The sequence below is a fragment of the Mirounga angustirostris genome, unplaced genomic scaffold, assembly GCF_029215605.1.
Source record: "Mirounga angustirostris isolate CCGP_5_RB_7025 unplaced genomic scaffold, mMirAng1.0.hap1 SCAF_16, whole genome shotgun sequence".
Taxonomy (NCBI): Eukaryota; Metazoa; Chordata; class Mammalia; order Carnivora; family Phocidae; genus Mirounga; species Mirounga angustirostris.
Window position 1 is genome coordinate 27,318,562 of NW_026991724.1, and position 19,956 is coordinate 27,338,517.

The 19,956-nt window shown below is 43.8% G+C and overlaps 1 protein-coding gene across 2 annotated transcripts in view; it reads right to left on the reverse strand.

The window, feature by feature from the left end:
• NUP93 (nucleoporin 93) overlaps nt 1-19,956 on the reverse strand; it is a 113,011-nt gene that overhangs the window by 14,222 nt on the left and 78,833 nt on the right. For both annotated transcript variants that reach the window (XM_045891088.3, XM_064581161.1), the window contains 4 exons: nt 9,798-9,872; nt 7,484-7,573; nt 5,795-5,934; nt 1,223-1,355 (listed from right to left, as the gene is read on the reverse strand). In XM_045891088.3, coding sequence (XP_045747044.1) covers nt 1,223-1,355; nt 5,795-5,934; nt 7,484-7,573; nt 9,798-9,872 — 438 coding nt within the window. The remainder of the gene's footprint in view (nt 1-1,222; nt 1,356-5,794; nt 5,935-7,483; nt 7,574-9,797; nt 9,873-19,956) is intronic.

Sequence of the window (19,956 nt, forward strand, 5' to 3'; positions counted from 1 at the left end):
GACTTCCTTTCTTGGTCCCTCAACCCTTCCCCCCACAGGACTTTTTCTAAAACCAGATCCGAGGGCACCTGGGTGGCTCAGTTGGTTAAGCAACTGCCTTCGGCTCAGGTCATGATTCTGGAGTCCCGGGATCGAGTCCCACATCGGGCTCCCTGCTCGGCGGGGGGTCTGCTTCCCCCTCTGACCCTTCCCCTCTCATGCTGTCTCCCATTCTCTCAGATAAATAAATAAAATCTTTAAAAAAACCCAAAAAAAACAAACCAGATCCGATTGTGTCAATTCTCCACTTCAACCCCTCTGAGCTCTTTACATCCACAGTGCTTAGCCTGGTACTCCAGATCTTCACCTGCTGGCCCTATGTTTGCCAAGCCCTGCCACATGCCTGATATGCTAGATACTCTTTCCTTCCTCCATGTATGTGTTCATGCTGTTCCCTCCACCTGAAACATCCTTTTCCAAGACCTCTAGCAGATGAGCCCCTATTCTTTGAGGGCAGTGCGAACCTCACCTCCTTTATGAAGACAGCCTCCCCTGTATCCCACCACCCTTGGCATAAAGCTCCAGTTTAGTGCTGTGCACACGGTATAAAAAACTGTAAGATAATTCCCCCAACTGGACTATAAGCTGAAAACAGTCACATTCTAGGAACTATACTGAACTCCAATCTTTCAGATGTTTGAGCCAACAATCTCAAGAGTCATCCCTGACTCTGCCTGTCACACCCACATCCAAGTCTTCAACAAGTCCTATGGGGCCTACTTTCAAAATACGTCAAGAATCCAATGACAGGGTGCCTGGGTGGCTCAGTTGGTTAAGCGACTGCCTTCGGCTCAGGTCATGATCCTGGAGTCCCGGGATCGAGTCCCGCATCGGGCTCCCTGCTCGGCGGGGAGTCTGCTTCTCCCTCTGACCCTCCTCCCTCTCATGCTCTCTGTCTCTCATTCTCTCTCTCTCAAATAAATAAATAAAATCTTAAAAAAAAAAAAAAAAAAAGAATCCAATGACATCCTCCCCCTGTGTCTTCCCCCACTCAGCTGAGCAGCCACCACCAGCTCAATGCTAGCCTCCCAAGGTCCCCCCAGCCTCCCTTCTAGCCCCACACTCTGGGGTCTCTTTTCCATACAGCAGTTTGCAGACATAACCTCATTTTAACTGCAAATGCCTATCTGAGAGAGACTGCTTACAGGCGTGTAACTCACCACACAGAGAAAAATGCCGGTACCTGAAGTCCAGGCAAGGGAGCCGGAAGTTTGATGTTCAAGAAACTTCGAACCAGCTGATAAGTCCCAGGCACCCCGCCTAGCTGGGCCTGATGCAAGTTTCCAAAGACAGTCACAAGGGTGTAATTCTTATAACTGGAAAAATTGAAAAGAGAAAAAACCGAGAGAGGTTGAAAACACATATACATATCTATGTCCACATCCATGCCATTAGATGTGAACTCCACAGGGCAGGGCCTGGACTTCCAACCTCACACAGAAGAGGAAACCGTGCATGCTTAATGAAGCAAACTACATTATTTACCCAGTGGGGAGCAGACCATCATAAAGATTTCTCATCGCCATGAATACTCAGAAGAATCCCTAGAGGAACATAACTGTGGACTTCTACTGAATTAAGGCCTAATGTGCAGACTGCTTCAGCTCACAGCTGAATGCTTTGGTGGATTCTTTTTAAATTTTTTATTTTGAAAAATTTCAAACCTACAAAAAATGAAAAGAATAGCCCAATGAACGCTCATATACCCTTTACCTAGATTCATCAGTGTGAACATTTTTTTTTTTTAAAGATTTAATTTATTTATTAGAGAGAGAAAGAATGAGAGAGAGAGCACATGAGAGGGGGGAGGGTCAGAGGGAGAAGCAGACTCCCTGCCAAGCAAGGAGCCCGATGCGGGACTCGATCCAGGGACTCCAGGATCATGACCTGAGCCGAAGGCAGTCGCTTAACCAACTGAGCCACCCAGGCGTCCCAAGTGTGAACATTTCTGTACATGTTTTATCTCTAAGTAGATATGTACATATATATACACATACACACACACATACATATATACCCACTTTTTTTCTGAACCATTTGAAATCTGTAAAAACAAAACAAAACAAAACACCCTTCTGCAAAAATACGGAAATCAGGGGCTACTTCATCTTTAAACACTGCACTATATATCTCTAAAGAACTAGGACATTCTCCTACCCAACCTCAACACCATTATGACACCAAGAAACTGCCCACGTCCAGGATCCAAGCGAGGAAATGCATGGCACTTAGTTGTCCTGCCACTTCCAGTTCCTTTAATCTAGGGCAACTCTACCACCATTTTTCACGACACTGACCTTTTAAAAAGAATCCAGGCCAGCTGTCTGGTAGCATGGCCCACAAGCTGGACAGTTTCCTCATGATTTGATTCAGATTCAACTTTTTGGCCAAGAATCCCCACACAGCGGATGCTGGTACTGCCCATGGAGCCCCACCACGGGGCAGGTAATATTTGGTCTGATCACTTGGTTAAAAGTATTGTTCACCAGATTTCACCACTATAAAAGTACCTTTCCCTTTGACACTGGTAAGTACCCTGTGAGGTAATACTTGAAAGTCATGTGGATATTCTGTTTACCAACAATCTTCTACCCAGTACTTGCAGTTTCCATTGCTGCCCTTGCTGAACCAATTATCACACTGATGGCTGCCAATGATTTTCTATCATTCCCTCTTTACTTAACTTGCTAGCATGCTTCTTTAAACCCTGCAAATCCTTAAAATCTGTAGTGTTTTTAAAGTGCTTCCATACTAAGATGAAATGGTTCTAGTTACAGATATCCAAACATGGGGTTAATATAATAAAGAACTTTCGGGGCGCCTGGGTGGTTCAGTCGGTTAAGCGTCTGCCTTCAGCTCAGGTCATGGTCCCAGGGTCCTGGCATTGAGCCCCGCACTGGCTCCCTGCTCGGCAGGGAGCCTGCTTCTCCCTCCGCCTGCCGCTCCCCCTGCTTGTGCTCTCTCTCTCTCTCTGTCAGATAAATAAATAAAACTTAAAAACAAAAAACAAAAAACTTTCTAAATATGGTTCTTGTCCAAAGCAAAACAGACTGATTCAAAAAAGTCAGGTGCTCCATATGCACAGAGATATTCAACACCAGATTAAGTAAAACAACAGAATGAGAGAGTGTGAGAGAGACAAAGAGAGAGAAACATCTAAATGTCAATTACACACACATACACAAATAGACTCAATGGAATTTGATAGTTACAAAAAATGATACTGACCAAGAATTAAAAAAGCAAACTACATAAAACCACGTATTGTACACATTTGGATCGTAACTGTAAAAAACAAAATCAAACAAAATATTCATATATCAAAAACGGGGGAAAAGGAAAAGTGAAAAGATACAGCCTCTGGATGTGGTATAGGGGACCTCTCCCCTTTTTGTCAGGTCTTTTGGCATTTCCCCAAATTTCTACAATAAGCATGTAGCATTTTTATAATGAAAAATAAACAAAATTCAATTTAACAAATGTAGTGAGTTCCCCCATCACTGAAAGTATTTAAAAGCAGAGGTTGGAAAAGAGATTAGAGGACCGAGTCCCGTAGCAGCCGGGACAAACAGATGCCCACTACAGTCTCTTCTGACTTGAATTAAGACAACCCATGTGCTGATAAAGGCCTAAGTTGAAGAAGCAGCCTGAATTCCTTCAGGGCTTAAGAAAAATATATACTGTTTTGAATCTGGTATGTAGCAGGGAACAGATCAACCAAACCTGTATTTTCTCAATATTTTCAGCCTTGTACGCAAAAATCACTTGGGACTGGATCTACTTTGCCATGCTCTCAGTAGATTTGCATTGGCAAAAATACTTCAAAAGCGAGTATAACTGGGGCGGTTAAGTGTCTAACTCTTGATTTCAGCTCAGGTCATGATCTCATGGATCAAGCCCTGCGTCAGGCTCCACATTGAGTGTGGGGCCTGCTTGGGACTCTCTCTCTCCCCGTCTGCACCAACCCCCCCAAACGTTCTCTCTCTCTCTCAAATAACAAACAAAAGTATAACTATCCTGAAATAGTCCCTTTATCAAAAGAAGACAATGAATTCTTAAAAAGTATGCCACCAGGGAGTGACGCCATTAGAATGAAAGGACAATAAGGTTATAATAATTGTGGACAGGAAACTCCCAAGTAGCTCCAAGTGCTGCCAAAGGAATTAAGGGAAGGGGCACCTGGGTGGCTCAGATGGTTAGGCGTCTGCCTTCGGCTCAGGTCATGATCCCAGGGTCCTGGGACGGAGCCCCACATTGGGCTCCTGTCTCAGTGGGGAGCCTGCTTCTCCCTCTCCCTCAGCCTCTTCCCCTGCTCATGCTCTCTCTGTGTCTCAAATGAATAAAAAAAAAAAAAAATTAAAAAAAGGAATTAAGGGAAAAATACAATTTTAAAAGACAAATAAATAAAATTAAATAAGCAAAGTGGAAAGAATAAAAATGAAATGGGATGGCTTACAAGATATAAAACCAAGGAATGCTTGATGGTGTGGTCAAGCACCAATGTTAAGGAGTAGGTTTACTAAAGAATAAGCAGACATGGACAGTCACATACCCATTAAAAAAAAACCCTAAAGGTTTTTATATATTCTAAGAAATTTGGACTCTCTTGCTGCATGTAGCAATACTACAATATACATTAGGATCTTTATGGCTGCAGATCAATATATCCAAAACTTACATTATAAAAATTTAGCAAAAGCCTGAGAAAATACTTTATAAACTCTTTTGTGCCAACGCAAAGAAGAATTAAAAAAAAAAAATTGGGGGAGTTCTGGATTTTTCTTAAGGGAATGGAGGCTAGTCTGATGGTGTTCATCTCATGTAGCAATTGTGTATAATTATTACAGTATAAAAACCTACTCTCTGCTGTACCAAGTCTGAATTACCTCAGTTAATAAACAAGGAAACCTACGACTTCCTAACCAAGTATTATTTGTTGCTAAAGGGCAGCCACACGACAAGGGCACTGGCAGCCGCACAGGCTCACTGGAAAGAGCTGCAATTTAGCAAGTGTATTCAACTCCGCTTTCTCTTTTCCAAGTAGCAGAGAGGGGCCCAGCAGCCTGCCTCTGAAATAAAGAGGGTCTGTTGCACACTCATGACAACCCCTGCTGGCAAATTCAGAGCTGGAAGGAGTGTCCGCAGGGAGGGATGAATGGCACAAGCCCTACCAACGAAGGGGATAATAGTTAGGGCATAAGGGCCCAGCCACAACCCCCTTGGTGACCAACCCCAGTTAGTGAGGAGATGGCAAAGCAACCCAGCACAAATCACAGGCGTTAGCAGCTGGGAAGGATCCAGATGCAGAAGGGATTAACAGAATAGAGCCAAAAGGAAAATACAGGTTCAAGGACTTGTGCTAAGGCTTGAAGGTGGTAAAATTACAGACTTGCCAGGTGTAAAAATTAAAATGCTCAGAGAAAACAAAAGAGCCTAAGGAGTAATGGCTGAACCTCATTAGGGAACAGGATCCTGGCCCAAGGCTATGGCCTAATAATCCTGATGTCTCCATACTGAGGGCCAGGGCGCAGAGAAAGAAAAAATGAAAAGTCTAACAGCGCTCCCACTTGCCATGATTTTATCCTGTTGCAGACACAGTCCTGCTAAAGAAGCATTTCTGAAAGCAGGATTTGACCTGTCAGCCTTGCTCAACCCTGTGCTATGGAGCACTTCGCCCGAGGACTACAGAACACATGAGAACGGGCTGACTCGCGGGGACTGTGAAGCCAGCCGCACCGTGCCAGGGCTGCCTTACCTCTGCTCCAGGTACGCCAAGGCCTGCCTGACAAACTCCATGCGCACTTCCACGCTGCTGCGGCTCTTCAGGGCATCACTCGCGGGCACCAACAACACATCGGTCATTTGTTTTACCATGGTCCACATGTCCGAGATGTTCTGCACATAAATGACACTGCACGTGACAATGCTGCAGCGCTGGAGAAACGGCCTGGCTCTTCACGGCTCTGACCTCAAAGGCAGAGAAGGTAAGGAGCGGGAAGGGGTTAATGTCTTCCGTCTGAGGCCCTCAGGCTTCAGCTCAGTACAGAAGCTGCACCTCCGCCCTGCCGCTGCCGGTGCCGACGGGCGCCCTCCTGTCCTGAGCTGGCTTTCAGATCGATTACTATTCCAGGTCTGACATTACCACCCACATAATGAAGACCACACAACAGTAAAAGGAACACTGAATCTCAGTGGGTTATCCCTTACAAGAGAGTGAATACATTTATAATCGTCCAAAACTCTAGGAGTTTAAAATCAAGTAGCCGCATTTCAGTCCTTACGAGGCCATTTGAGTTTCTTAAGGCTTAAAATAGAGTTTAGCCTAAATAATATAGGTTTTGTCTCCCTGAGACTCTCCAGGGGCCATTGCTCTCACCCCGCTTTGTGAGTGTCACAGCCTCCCATTTTCTTTCCCACTCACTCCCTTCGAGACGCCTCCATGACAGCCTCCCAGGAAAGGAACGGCATTCTCTCCTTCGTGTTACCACCACACAGATGGGACTCCCTCTCCCCAGAATCCTCCTGGCTGTAAATCTCCCCTTAAAAATGGATTCCCTGAATGCTTTGCAATATTCTAAAGTTAAGAATCCTTGGAAGACAGCACTGATTGGAGAAGAGCAGGTTTACACTTTTTCCAAAGGAAGAGAGAAAATCCTGTTCTCACTGTCTCCCTCAGAAAATAAAACTGTAGAAAATCCACCCAAATGTGACTCTTTCTAGATGGTGAGATGGTAGGTGGGTTCTTAACTTTATTCTTTAGATTCGCTTGCACTGCCTTATATTTTACTATTAAAAAAAAAAAAATCAGATGCATCTTTAAGGATCATCATCATCATCATCTATGTATGAGTATTTGCTTCCATTATATCGTTCCCTCCTTTTCCTATTCCTCCTGGTCACCTACCAATCCACCCATCCACTTTCTTCCCCCTAGATGGAGAAAATTGGCCACTAGTAAGAAGTGAGGGACAGGAATCAGGAATAAAGATGGGGAGTTAGACAGGAAGGGAACCAGCAGCATACAAAGAATGCACCTAAAGACCACATCTGAGTAATGTTCAAGGGGCTCCCTGATGTGAAAACCGTATCACCTTTACAATTCAGCTCTTATAATAGAGTCCTAAGTTAGTCTGTCTAGGGAGGAAAACCGGTGAGGGAAGAGTTGAGTCTTGACAAGACTTCAAAGCAATACAGCTCAAAGACTTCCTGTGACCATTAACTGATCCTGGCTGGGCCTTCTAAAGATGCATTAAAAATACATGTACATGGCATCATCATCAAAAACCACCCCAAAGTTATTTAAAATAAAACTCTGAAGGACAGTTAACATTTTATTCCACGGAGCAGGGTGTCTCTTGAGCACATTTCTGCCCTGTCAGCAAGCTGCTAATCCCATCTGAACACCGGATGCCACGTTTCTCCTTGGGTTAGCTCCGGGCGCTACCTTATCATCCAGCTCTGCCACCGAAGCACAGAGTTCCACGAGGTTAGGCTGCAGGTGCCCATTTACAATCTTCTCGTTATAGATATAAATCTGAAATGAAAAGCAAAATAAATGGCACAATTTCTATTTTCTCCTCTTTTTAAAACCTCTTGAGGCAGTTCTGAAGCCAGCTTCTGCCCAACGCTCAGCAGAAGCTTCAGCCAACCTTTCCTTCCTCAATGTGGCTGAGCCGTCCATCCTGCCTGGAGGGCAAGGCCTGTGGCCAGCTTCCCAGATGTGCCTTTGAAATTCGGGCAGCAGCATTAACACACCAAAGAGAACCGCTGCCCCAGCCTTCCTAACAGCTGAAGAGTGGAAGGAGAGTTGTCCTGGTAGAGGAGGACCACAGGCACTGCTGCGCCTCTCTGCCCAGCAGACCCTCCGTCCCAGCAAGCGAGGACCAAAGGGGAAGATGTGAAGATGGGAAGACTTCCACTGCTGCTTCCTAAGAACCTGCGGCAGAGTCTGCTAATCCTTCTGGCAAAAGGACTGAATGGCCCCAAGCCAGAGGCTGGTGGCCGGAGTAAGGGGTGTCAGGCTGCAACCCTCCACGAGGTTTTAAGAGCAGTTGCTGCATGTCTGGAGAACCCATTTCTCCAGCAAAGAATCCCTGCTCCTTAGGAAAATTTTCTTGAGAAAAAGGAACTATGTGATATCTAAGGTATGGAAAAACCACTATTACTTTGATTTTTATTGTAAAAGAACTAAAATAATGATGGTAAAAACCCGTGGGTTCTATACTTTTTGCATCTGAAGTCCTTGTCCTACCAAGGACTGAACAAAGTAGTGAGGTTAGATGAATCAGGACCCCACTGAACCTTATTTCCCTCTACTTTATCTGGGGGATAGTATCACGTAGCCTCCAGAGGCATTACAAAGATGAAATAAAATGTTTTTTAAACTACAAGGTGGTGGGGTGCCTGGGTGGCTCAGTCAGTTAAGCGTCTGCCTTCAGCTCAGGTTATGATTCCAGAGTCCTGGGATCGAGCCCCACATCGGGCTCCCTGCTCTGCGGGAAGCCTGCTTCTCCCTCTCCCACTCCCCCTGCTTGTGTTCCCTCTCTCGCTGTCTCTCTGTCAAATAAATAAATAAAATCTTAAAAAAAAAAAACCCAAAACTACAAGGTGGTGTTTGTTCACTCGATGAGCATTTATCAGGAGCCTTCCCTTTGCAAGGTAATTTGTTCAACACAAAGAATCTCCACTAGAGGGGACAACCCTGTAAACAGATATATGACATGGTGTCCTGAAACTAGAAAATGTTTCATGGAGTCTTAATTTCACAGATACAGAAGACACATAGTTTCTCTACTCACAAGCTTATCATTTCATTAGGCTTAAATTCTGGTGGTGGCTGTGGCAATGGGAGGAGTCAGCCATATAACGAAGGTGAAATTTAAAGGATGGATGGGATGCCTGGGGGGCTCAGTCGGTTAAGCGTCTGCCTTCGCCTCAGGTCATGATCCCAGGCTCCTGGGATCAAGTCCTGCATCAGGCTCCCTGCTTTGGAGGGAGCCTGCTTCTCCCTCTCCCTCTGCCTCTGCCTCTCTCTCTCTCATGAATAAATAAATAAATAAAATCTTCTAAGAAAAATAAAAATAAAAATAAATAAAAGATGGAGATGTAGCAGAGAGAAAGAGAGAAATCTAAATCTGTTTTCCCTTCTATCTTGATACTATTTTGTGCGGAAAAACAGCAAATTATAATGAAACACACAGGCAGCCAACACCGTTTTATTCAAAAGGTCAATTCTAGGTTTGTACCGTCCCCTCAAGGTAGTTTTAGTCCAATAGCCTCTGTGCTCACCACAGAGCATCTCAATCCATCTCCACGCTACTGCATAACCATGATACACCATGCTTACCAAGGCAGAAAAGCATTTAGAAAATTTCTATCAACAACAAGGGGTGAAGAAAGATTTCTGATAATACCATTAGCCTACAAGGTAATTCAGTTAATAGAGAACTCCACTTGCTAAGCAGTGCAATTACTCGAGGCTTTACTATACCTGGGCTATTGCCAAATGCAAAATGAGATGCGTTGGTCAATGTAGAGGGCAGATTTCCATTTTCCTAAGTCAAATGTGAGTCATTCTATTACCCAATTTGATGGAATTCTCCAGTGACTTAGGTGGTAAGACATTAACCAGTCCTCTGAATAAAAACCCAACTTGTTTTCAGGGTCTGACTTTCACATGAAGTCTTGGTTCTCTTTTACTCCCCAGAGCGCTCACATAGAATTGTCCTGGGTCTGATCTTCTCTGAGAGCATGCTCACCTGCCGGGCGTACGCCATCTCAATGCTATCCAGAGAACTTCGACCAGGGGGTCCCACATCACTGATGTAACTTGGCTGTAGGTAAATAAACATGCAGCATTGTGATTAAGAATAGCATTTAGTCATGTAAAGAAAAAAAAAATCCTACAAACATACACTTGTCTTTAACAAAGCTGTGAAGTCTCTTTCATACTAAGACTTCTTCAAAATGAAGAATTTAGGGGGTTTCAATAGGACATAACTCTCTTCCCATGAATACACAAGAAGGGAGCAGGCATGACACCCAACTCAAAAATAACGGGAGGCTAGATAAGCTGTAAGGATATCTCAATGACTATTCCTGGAAATGCACATCTTTCCAACAATCGGATCAATCTCAAGCTCCATTTCCACACCATCCCTTCAGTCCATGTGTTCACACCAGTGAAGCTGTTGTTATCTGTGGGCTTCCTGTTTCCATCAATCATATCGGACAGCTGAGGGACTGGAGTGTAAAGGGTTACAATTCAGACATTTTCAATCCAAAGACTACCCTAAGAGAACAGCTGCTGATTAACTTTCTACATCTGAAGATACAAAGCTAGTCTAAGTTGGGCAGTCATTGATTCAATCAGCAAACGTTTGCTAAGCGCCCACCGCATGCATGGCTGTGTGCAAGTCCACCCCCACGGGGATGACAACAGGGCAGCCTACAGAGCCTGTCCCCAAAGAGCTTCCCATCTATGGGGAGAGTCAGACACAAACAGATGGAAAAGTTTATTAGGCTTTTTTAAAAGAAAAGTTAAATCTTTAGTTAAGCTTCATTCTCTACTGTAAACAAGTATGGTTCAAAATTAGGTATATCTTATTAGGTATATTCTTAAATTTCTACATTAGTTTATACTGTGCTATAGCAAATTCTTTTAAGTTTCTCCCACTGAAAAAAATGTAATGCTGTATTGACTAAAACAAAACAAAACAAAAAAAAGGAGTTTAAAGCAAGCAGGTTTTCTGGGAAACCGACAGAAGACAGCAGCAAAACTTGCTGGCACTAGCAAAGCTGGCAAAAGGAGTATTTGTGTGGGCAAGTGCTGGGAGGAGGCTGGCGAGGAGAGCGGGCAGGAGGCTGAAAGGTGAAGTTCTGGGGAGTGAAGGCTGAGCTGTCAGGACACCTGGGTTCCGGGAGGGCCACTTCACTCCCTGACTTCGGGGTCTGGGGCGGAGCCCATTCTCTTGGAGCCTCAGGTTCCCCTCAGTCGAACGAAGGGGATGTCCTGGACAACCTCAGAAGCTCCTCCTCAGCTCTGATTTTCTGCAGTCATTGCTATTAAAAGTTTGAAAGTTTACTGACCTTGGCAGATGCTGCTGGTTGGCCGACCCAATGATCATTTCAAATTCCTACCTCTCACCTCCACCCCCTGCCACCTTTTAGTCCAGCAGAGGCAGTTAAAGACACCTAACAGTGTGTTGGTCAATGTTTAACAACTGGCTTGGGGAAGGGGCCTGATGTGTAGTGTCTGCTGGTTTCTGTGATGTGAAGACTCCCACCATGGCAGATGTCAAGCTATCCCAAGGAGCATCAGCTAGACTGCCAACTTTCTGGAAATTTACCTCTACGCACTACTGAATATACGCTTCCCCAACTTCAACTGCAGGTGGGAGTGGCGGTGAACCCTAGTTCTAGCCAATGAGATGAAGCACAAGTCTGGAGTACATTCTGGGGACAGCTTCTGCTCTTCCTGATGAAGGGAAAATGAAGAGCCTGGCATGGCCTTCCAATCCTCCTGGACGCCCCCCAGCGTAAACGGGATGCACAGAGCTGCAGCAGCCATCCTGTGAGCTAAAGCAAGTGATGTGCCGAGGACAGTGGTGTACAGAGCAGCGCTGGGCCTCTGACAGCGGCGCCGAACAACTGAATGAAGGCCCACACTCTCTCCACACCCACAGACTTCCTGCTAGGTGAGAACAAAATAAATCCTTATTTAAGCCCCTGAAACTGGTCTTCTGTTACTCACAGCTGAAAGCATTCCTATCTGAAATACAGAATTAGTGAAAACCACCAGGTCATAACAACACTTACGCTTATTGAGTACTACTATATGCCAAGCACTGTCTTAATTCCCACAACTCTAGAGTGTACTTTTATTATGTCAATTTTATAGATGGAAGACACCAAAGCACAAAGAAAGCAGCTTGCCCAAGGTCACTCCAATAGGAGGCAGTGGAGCCATGGTTTGAGTGCAGTCTGGCTCCGCAATGTCTGTCGGGGGAGCCCAGGGCAACTTTCCAAGGACAGCCACCAAAGACCAAGAGAGGGGTGGTTAGAAATCCTGGCTCCACTACTCACTACCATGTGATCTTGATTGCATTCACTGCTTCTTTGGAGCCTTGGTTTCTTTAGCTGTAAAACAGGAGCAGTAACGGCATCCACCTCCGGTTTGTGATCAAGATTAAGCAAGGAGAAAAACAGTACTTACCTCACAGCATTGTTGTGAGGAATAAGTAGAAAGAACTCAGCACAGGGGCCAATGCTTGGCCCCAAAACACTAACTATTACCACCTTTTAAATAAAACATAAACAACTATAATGAACATAGGAATAAACCCTATTGGATAGATCTAGACACCACAGACACATGACATAAACTATTTTACTTTGTGCTGGCTGGAAATTCTCATCTCATTTGTCTACAATAAATACATATTCCTTGTATGAACAGAACCCCCCAGCAGCTCATTCTCTCCTTCTGGACTAATTCTGAGTGTTCCCAGTAACACACAGCCATGCTTTTGGAACAGAACTAACCATATGAAAGTTGATGATCCCAAAGTCTTTTTAAAAAACAGAGCACTAAGTCTATTAACTCCAGTAGCCTAATTGAGGGGAATGACTAGGAGGATAAAAAGGGGAACACAACACTCAAACATTTCTGCAAGGACATAGTTGTTTCAGCTACATATACATAAACAGCCTTGAGAAATATGTTCCAGTACTAAAACCTAACTTTTAAAAGTATCCATTTAAAAAGTAGTTGGTTTTCAGGCTTTAAATTTCCATTTAAATTAATTTTGCCTAATGCTCTTGTTTTCAAAGTTACCTCTCCTTCATTTGCCCTTGGCCAAGTCTCCGTCACACCACACATAAAGTCAATTATCCCAACAACAGGATGTGTACACGCACATTCCTGAGCCGAGGAACCAGCAAACATTCACTGGAATTTCAAACCCAGGAGCTGCTTGAGGGCTGGGAAAGCAGCTGCCAGTATGTTGTGTGGGAGTAATTCCAAACCCCTTGGACACTTGGGTCTCTCTGCACCAGGGCCTGATGGCACCACGACAGAAACGACAGAAGCAGGGAATCAGAGACCAGAAAGGCAGGGAAGATGGGAGGGCAGGGCCAGAGAGGGCAGCAAGGGGCTCACCCAGGAGTGTGGAGATGCGATAAGTAAAGAATCAGCAGGGAGCACAGAAATGAGAAGAGTTTTCTCAGAATAGAGGGTAACATTAAGAGAACATTCCAGGTCAGGTAGGAAGCGGCTGGAGGGTAGCAGCAGGGAATCACAAGCTTTGTTAAGCAACTACTTTTGTACAAAGAATATCCAGGTACAAATAAAACTCTTTTCCCAAGAAGGGCACATTCTACAGAAAAGATTGTAACTAGCATTGTTAGCAAAATAGGTATGGGGTAAAAAATATATATGCAAATACTACAAAAGGATGAGAGTTTATTTCCAAGTATAATGTTTGATTTTATATAAGCAAAATGGAACCAAAGTGATTAATTCATAATAGCTGGCTACAGAATCTGCACACAGAAGTCCAGTACTACTAGAAAGTAACACCAACTGGGGACCAGAAGACCCAGGTTCTAAATGCAACCCAACTGTGTGACCTTCGGTAATGACATCTAACCTCTCTGGAGCCTCATTCTTCATGGACAAAGTGGGAAGGATTCTTGGGCCATTTACACAATGAAACCTACAGAGCCACTAAAAGATGGCAGATACCTACACGTACCAACACCCAGAAAAGGCTCCAAACTAAGTTCAAAACAATCAAACTGTAATGCTAAGTTGTAGAATCTTATAAGATGGTGTCATTTATGGAATAAATGGACCACGATGAGCTGAAGCTGTCTGTCTACAAGTGCACAGGAACGTGTGAGAGGGAGCTGGAAGGACAGCAGGTGCGCCGCTGTCAGAGGTTATGGCTGTGTGCAGCGAGGAGAGCGGCTGAGTGTCTAAAAGGGCATCTATATCGCTCTACCGTCGGAATACTGGGCAAGAAGGTGCTCGTGTATGATACATCATGACGTGAAAATGAAGGGCCTGTTTGGGCTTTTTAAACTTCTTTTTGAAAGAACAGCAGAGCACTTTCTATACTTGAAATCCTACCCACATTCCAGTTTGTGAAAGAAATCTTCCCCCCAGGAAATGACCAGGGAGCCATAAAATACAGTTTGGAATCATCTAGTCTAGAGTTTCCCAATTCAGACTCTGTTGGTCTCTATTTGACTGTATTCCACTGAATCTAATACATCATCTATTATAAGACAGGTTATTTATGTACCACTAGGAAAGGGAAAATGTTGTCAACTAAATTATGACACTGGATTTAAGATACACCTTGATTTCAGAGATTTTAAAATGTGGAAAAGTTTTGTGGCTGGGAATTGATGAAATCTGGTATTATGTCAGTTATCAAAATGAGAAATTATATTCAACACTCACTGTTTGTACATCACAGTGTGAAATGTTACCTTCACTATCTGCAATTAAGCTACAACTTAGCTTCTCAATGGAACCTGTTGCTTGCTAGGCTCAGTCATTCTCCAGACAATACATTAAAGAACCATCTACTGGGGTGCCTGGGTGGCTCAGTCGGTTAAGTGTCCAATTTTTGGTTTTGGCACAGGTCATGATCTCCCAGAGAGAGCCCAGCAGGGAGTCTGCTTCCCCTCCCCCTGCTCATGTGTGTGCATGCTCTCTCTCTCTAATAAATATATAAAACTTTGGGGGAAAAAACCCCATCTGTTGACTACATCTAATACCAATGCAGGCACGAGACTGTACTGAAGTTAGATAAAAAACTGACTTTTAAATACTGTTTTGTTTTTTTTTTAATGAGAGAGAGAGAGAGAGAGAGAGAGAGTACATGAGAGGGGGGAGGGTTAGAGGGAGAAGCAGGCTCCTCGCCGAGCAGGGAGCCCGATGCGGGACTCAATCCAGGGACTCCAGGATCATGACCTGAGCCGAAGGCAGTCGCTTAACCAACTGAGCCACCCAGGCGCCCCTAAATACTGTTTTAAAAGTTGGCTAAGGTATATCAAGGATTCCCAACACTGCTCAAACCCCATGTGTTATCATGTGAGCAGCACAGCACTGGGGGTATTCTCCCTCCCACTAACCACATGCAAGTATGCCACAGGGGTTCCAGAAGTCTCTTTCTTGCTTCAAAGCACATGGTTTTTATTAAGACCACAATTTGAGAAGTTATTAACAATCTTTCAATTCTTCTCTTCCTTTAAAAATTCCACCTCTTTCTTCAATCATATTCTAAGGAAAGCAATTTCCCAAATTGAATTTATGCTATGGAAGCATCATTTCCCTTCTTAAAACTTGCTGGAAACAGGTATCACCAATGTGTTGTTGCTCTTCTGTTATCAGAAGGCTTGGAGGTAAAAGGTTCAGGAATCTACCATATCCTAGCTCACTTTTGCTTTTATTTATTTATTTTTTTTCCAAAGATTTTATTTATTTGACAGAGTGAGTGAGAGAGAGAGAGTGAGCACAAGCACGGGGAGATGCAGAGGGAGAGGGAGAAGCAGACTCCCTACTCAGCAGGGAGCCCGACGTGGGGCTGGTTCCCAGGACCCTGGGATCATGACCTGAGCTGAAGGCAGATGCTTAATGACTGAGCCATCCAGGCACCCCTCACTTTTGCTTTTTAAAAAAGTCTCAAGGGGTGCCTGGGTGCTGCAGTTGGTTAAGTGTCTGACTCTTGGTTTTCGCTCAGGTCGTGATCTCAGGGTTGTGAGATCGAACCCCGTGTGGGGCTCCATGCTCAGGTGGAGTCTGCTTAAGACTCTCCCTTTGCCCCTCCCCCATGCTCTTGCTCTCTCTAAAATAAATAAATCTTTTTTTTTTCTAAAGATTTTATTTATTTGAGAGAGAGAATGAGAGAGAGAGAGCATGAGAGGGGAGAGGTCAGACGGAGAAGCAGACTCCCCGCTGAGCAGGGAGCCTGATGTGGAACTCGATCCCAGGACCTCATGACCATGACCCAAGCCGAAGGCAGTTGCTTAACCAACTGAGCCACCCAGGTGCCCAATAAATAAATCTTAAAAAAAAAAAAAAAGTCTCAAGCTTCTCTTTATATTAAATTATCCAAATGTGAACATTTTCCTTCAAATGTAAGGTCAGCTCAAAATGATCAAAAGCCTCCTTCCTAACCCATGATTCTGGATGCCAACAACCTTATTCCTGACAATAAAGTGCCCAGAAAAGAATGGTTTAGATGGCAAGTCATACTTCTTTAATTATTTCTTCTACTTATACACAATTTTCTTTCATTCCGAGAGATACTTTATAAACCAAGGGAAATCCCCAAAAAGGGGCCAGATCCCTACTGAAATGATTAAAATAAATTTCATGTGTAGCTTACCAAATACTAACAGTCACCATAAATACTGCTCGGATGTGTTGCGTGCGCACTCTCTGCTGTCACCTGGCGAATCCCTTCACACGTGTTCTACATTCCTTATGACGCTTCTTCCAGAGGGGCCATTTTCAAGAAAGACACCCAGGCCTGGGAATCCCAAAGCCTATCTCTAGCCTTCACACAGTGGTTTCCCATAAACAGGGTAGAGGAAAATGATCTCACCTTTCCATTATTTTTGAAGATTAGAAGGAAAAAGCCTGTATAAATGGTTAAATTTTAAAAAAGGCGGAAAATACCAAGTATGTGGCAAGGATATGGAACAAATGGAATTCTCACATAATGCTGGTAGGAGGGTACATGGATACAACCATTTTGGAAAATCGTTTGGCAGTATCTACCAGTGATGAACACATGCATATCCTCTGACCCAGCAATTCCCCTCTTAGCTGTACCCAACAGAGATGCAAACATATGTTCACCAAAAGACACGTACAAGAATGTTCACAATAGCACTATTTATAAAAGCCAAGAACTGGAAACTATCCAAATGTCCATCAACCCAAGAATGGATAAGCTGATTGTAGTTATATTGTTCAGCCATGAGAATGAATGGCCCACAACTACATGCAACGATATACAGAATGTTCAGCAAAAGAAGCCAGAAACAAGAGTACATACTGCATGACTTCATTTACATGAAGTTCAAAAACAGCCAAAATTAATCTATGATGTTAGAAGTTAGGACCATGGTTCCCTTGGTGGTGGTGGTGGTGGTTGAGAGGTAGTGACTGGAAGGGCACACAAGGAGGGTTGTTGGGGTGCTGGTAATAATCTGTTTCTTCATCTAGGTGTCTTCCATTTGTGATAATTCACGGAGCTGCATACTTATAATGTATGCATTTTTCTGTATATATATATGTTATACTTCAGGAAAAAATTTCAACAAAACAACAGCAACAAACAGAACCGACAAGGTTCCAGAAAATGGCAATTCCCTAGGTGACCTAAAGGGAGAACCATCTGCATCCCTTGCCAGCTTTTACAGCAATGCTATCCATTATGCTAGGTGTCACAATAGAGAACAGCAAAAGTATCGATAACTCTCTTCCCAGGGGACTCGAGGTCAAGGAAGAAAAAGTCTACTAAATAGACTAATCTATTTTTAAGAGAAGAGCAATCAAAAAAGAACATCTCATTAGCAGCTTATAATTACTTCCAAATCCCAATACAGACCACAACCTATTAACACCATTTTAAAAAATGAAGTTTATAAAACCATGAGCTGTTCTACTTATCTGTCCAGACTCACAAGAAATTGAGAAAGAAACATGAGACTGGCCAAGGGTTTTACACATTAGTTCTTCTTTCCCAAAGATCTGATCTTAGTCTTTGAAGTCTTTGAGTCTAAGAAATGTGCCACAGGGTCCTTAATGAGTAGTTTCCTAAGATAAATGTCTTTAGCATTTATTTGGGGGCTAATTTAATAGAAAAAAATGGTTTTTAAATCAGTACGGGATGTATGAAGTTACCCTGTAAGCATGACACTGCCAAACTACCCACGTTTGATCCAGACTTCAACAGAATGATGGTATGGAAGCCAACAGTCCTGGATCGCACAGTATACTGCGCGTCTCTCTGAGCCTCAGTTGTCCTAGCACTTGTGAGAAAAGAATGCTAGCTAGCCAGGAAACAAATTCCAGGATAGATTTACCAGGAAGCATTGGTAATATTACTTGAAATGTCTTACACGATAAGTTTTATAACACTGTATAATTTTTAATCTGCACCTCTAAATCATCTGAAACAACTTTTTATAACAATAGTAAGGGATGGCCATTATGGATCAGGTATATTATCACTAATCTTCCCAATCATCCCATTTCACCAGTAAAGACACTGAAAGTCTGCAGGGTTAAGTCCCTCGAACAAGGTCTCAGAACTAGTAAGTGGTGAAGCGAGGATTTGACCCCCAGATCTGTTCGCTCCTCAACAGCAGAGTGGTAACTGTGTGGCAAGTCATAGCTCCCCATAGCATAAAGGCAGACATGACTGATCAAGCAAGATGCTCTTTCCTGCCACTGCCAAGATGAAGCCTCAAAGTCCCTCTCAGGAAAGATCTCCAGGATACATGAAGTGAAAAAAGCAAGATAGAGAACAGAGCACAGAGAAAGCTAACTTTCGTATAAGGAGGAGGGAGGAAGGTAAGAATGTATAATCTCATATACCTGTGTTCATATAAAGAAATAATGGAAATATACACAAGAAAATAGTAATAGTGATTACATCTGGGGGAGGCACAGCGGGGAGGGAAGGAGCTTTTGAGGGACAGGGTACTTTAATTCTTGAATCATATAAATACACTGCCTTTTTAAAAATCAGGTTTTAGAGGGGAGAAAACCCTCAACTTAGCACTACCACCAATCAATAAACACTGGCAATTAAAACAAACCCTATTTAACATTCTCACTCTAAAATCAGTTTCAACGTATCTCTAATACTTCAGCTACCACAAAGTTAGCCAGAGCCCAATGATTTGTTCAGCAAATATTGCTCGAGCATCTGTTCTAGGCACTCATCTAGGCACTGCAGGTATGAGTAAAATGAAGACAAATTCCTGGGCGCCTGGGTGGCTCAGATGGTTAAGCGTCTGCCTTCGGCTCAGGTCATGATCCCGGGGTCCTGGGATCGAGTCCCACATCGGGCTCCCTGCTCCTTGGGAGCCTGCTTCTCCCTCTACCTCTCTCTCTCTCTGTCTCTCATGAATAAATAAATAAAATCTTTAAAAAAAAAAAAAAAAAAGACAAATTCCTTACCTTCATATAGCTTACCTTCTACTATGAGAAACAGGCACTAAGCAGTATAAAGACATGAAACATACACAATGCTACGTGGAAGGAAATGCTGAAAAGAAAAATACAGCAAGAAAAGGGGATATAGGAAGTGTTGAATGGGGAGAGGCTACGTTAGATTTCAGATATCAAGGCCTTGGAAGGCCTCACTGAGATGGGACTGGGTAAATATTTAAAGGAAGTGAGGGAGACAGCCACACAGCTACTTGGGGGAAGAACATTCTCGACAGAATGCAATAGGAAGCACAGAGGACCTGAAGCAGGAGCAAGCCTGCCGGCTTTGTTCAAGGAATCTGTTAAGAAGTTTGCATGGCGGGCGCCTGGGTGGCTCAGATGGTTAATTAAGCGTCTGCCTTCGGCTCAGGTCATGATCTCAGGGTCCTGGGATCGAGTCCCGTATCGGGCTCCCTTCTCCTTGGGAGCCTGCTTCTCCCTCTGCCTTTCTCTCTCGCTCTGTCTCTCATGAATAAAAAAAAAAGAAGTTTGCATGGCTGCCGCAGAAAGAGCAATGGCAAGAGTAGTATGAGGTGAGCTCGGAGAGGCAATACCACTAGGTCAGGTGAGGACAGAGAGGTCATGGTGAAGACTGGTTTTCACTCCAAGTGAGGTAGGTGTCACTGGAGGATCCTAAGCAGAGGAGTGACATGATCTAACCTGTGTTTTAACAGGGT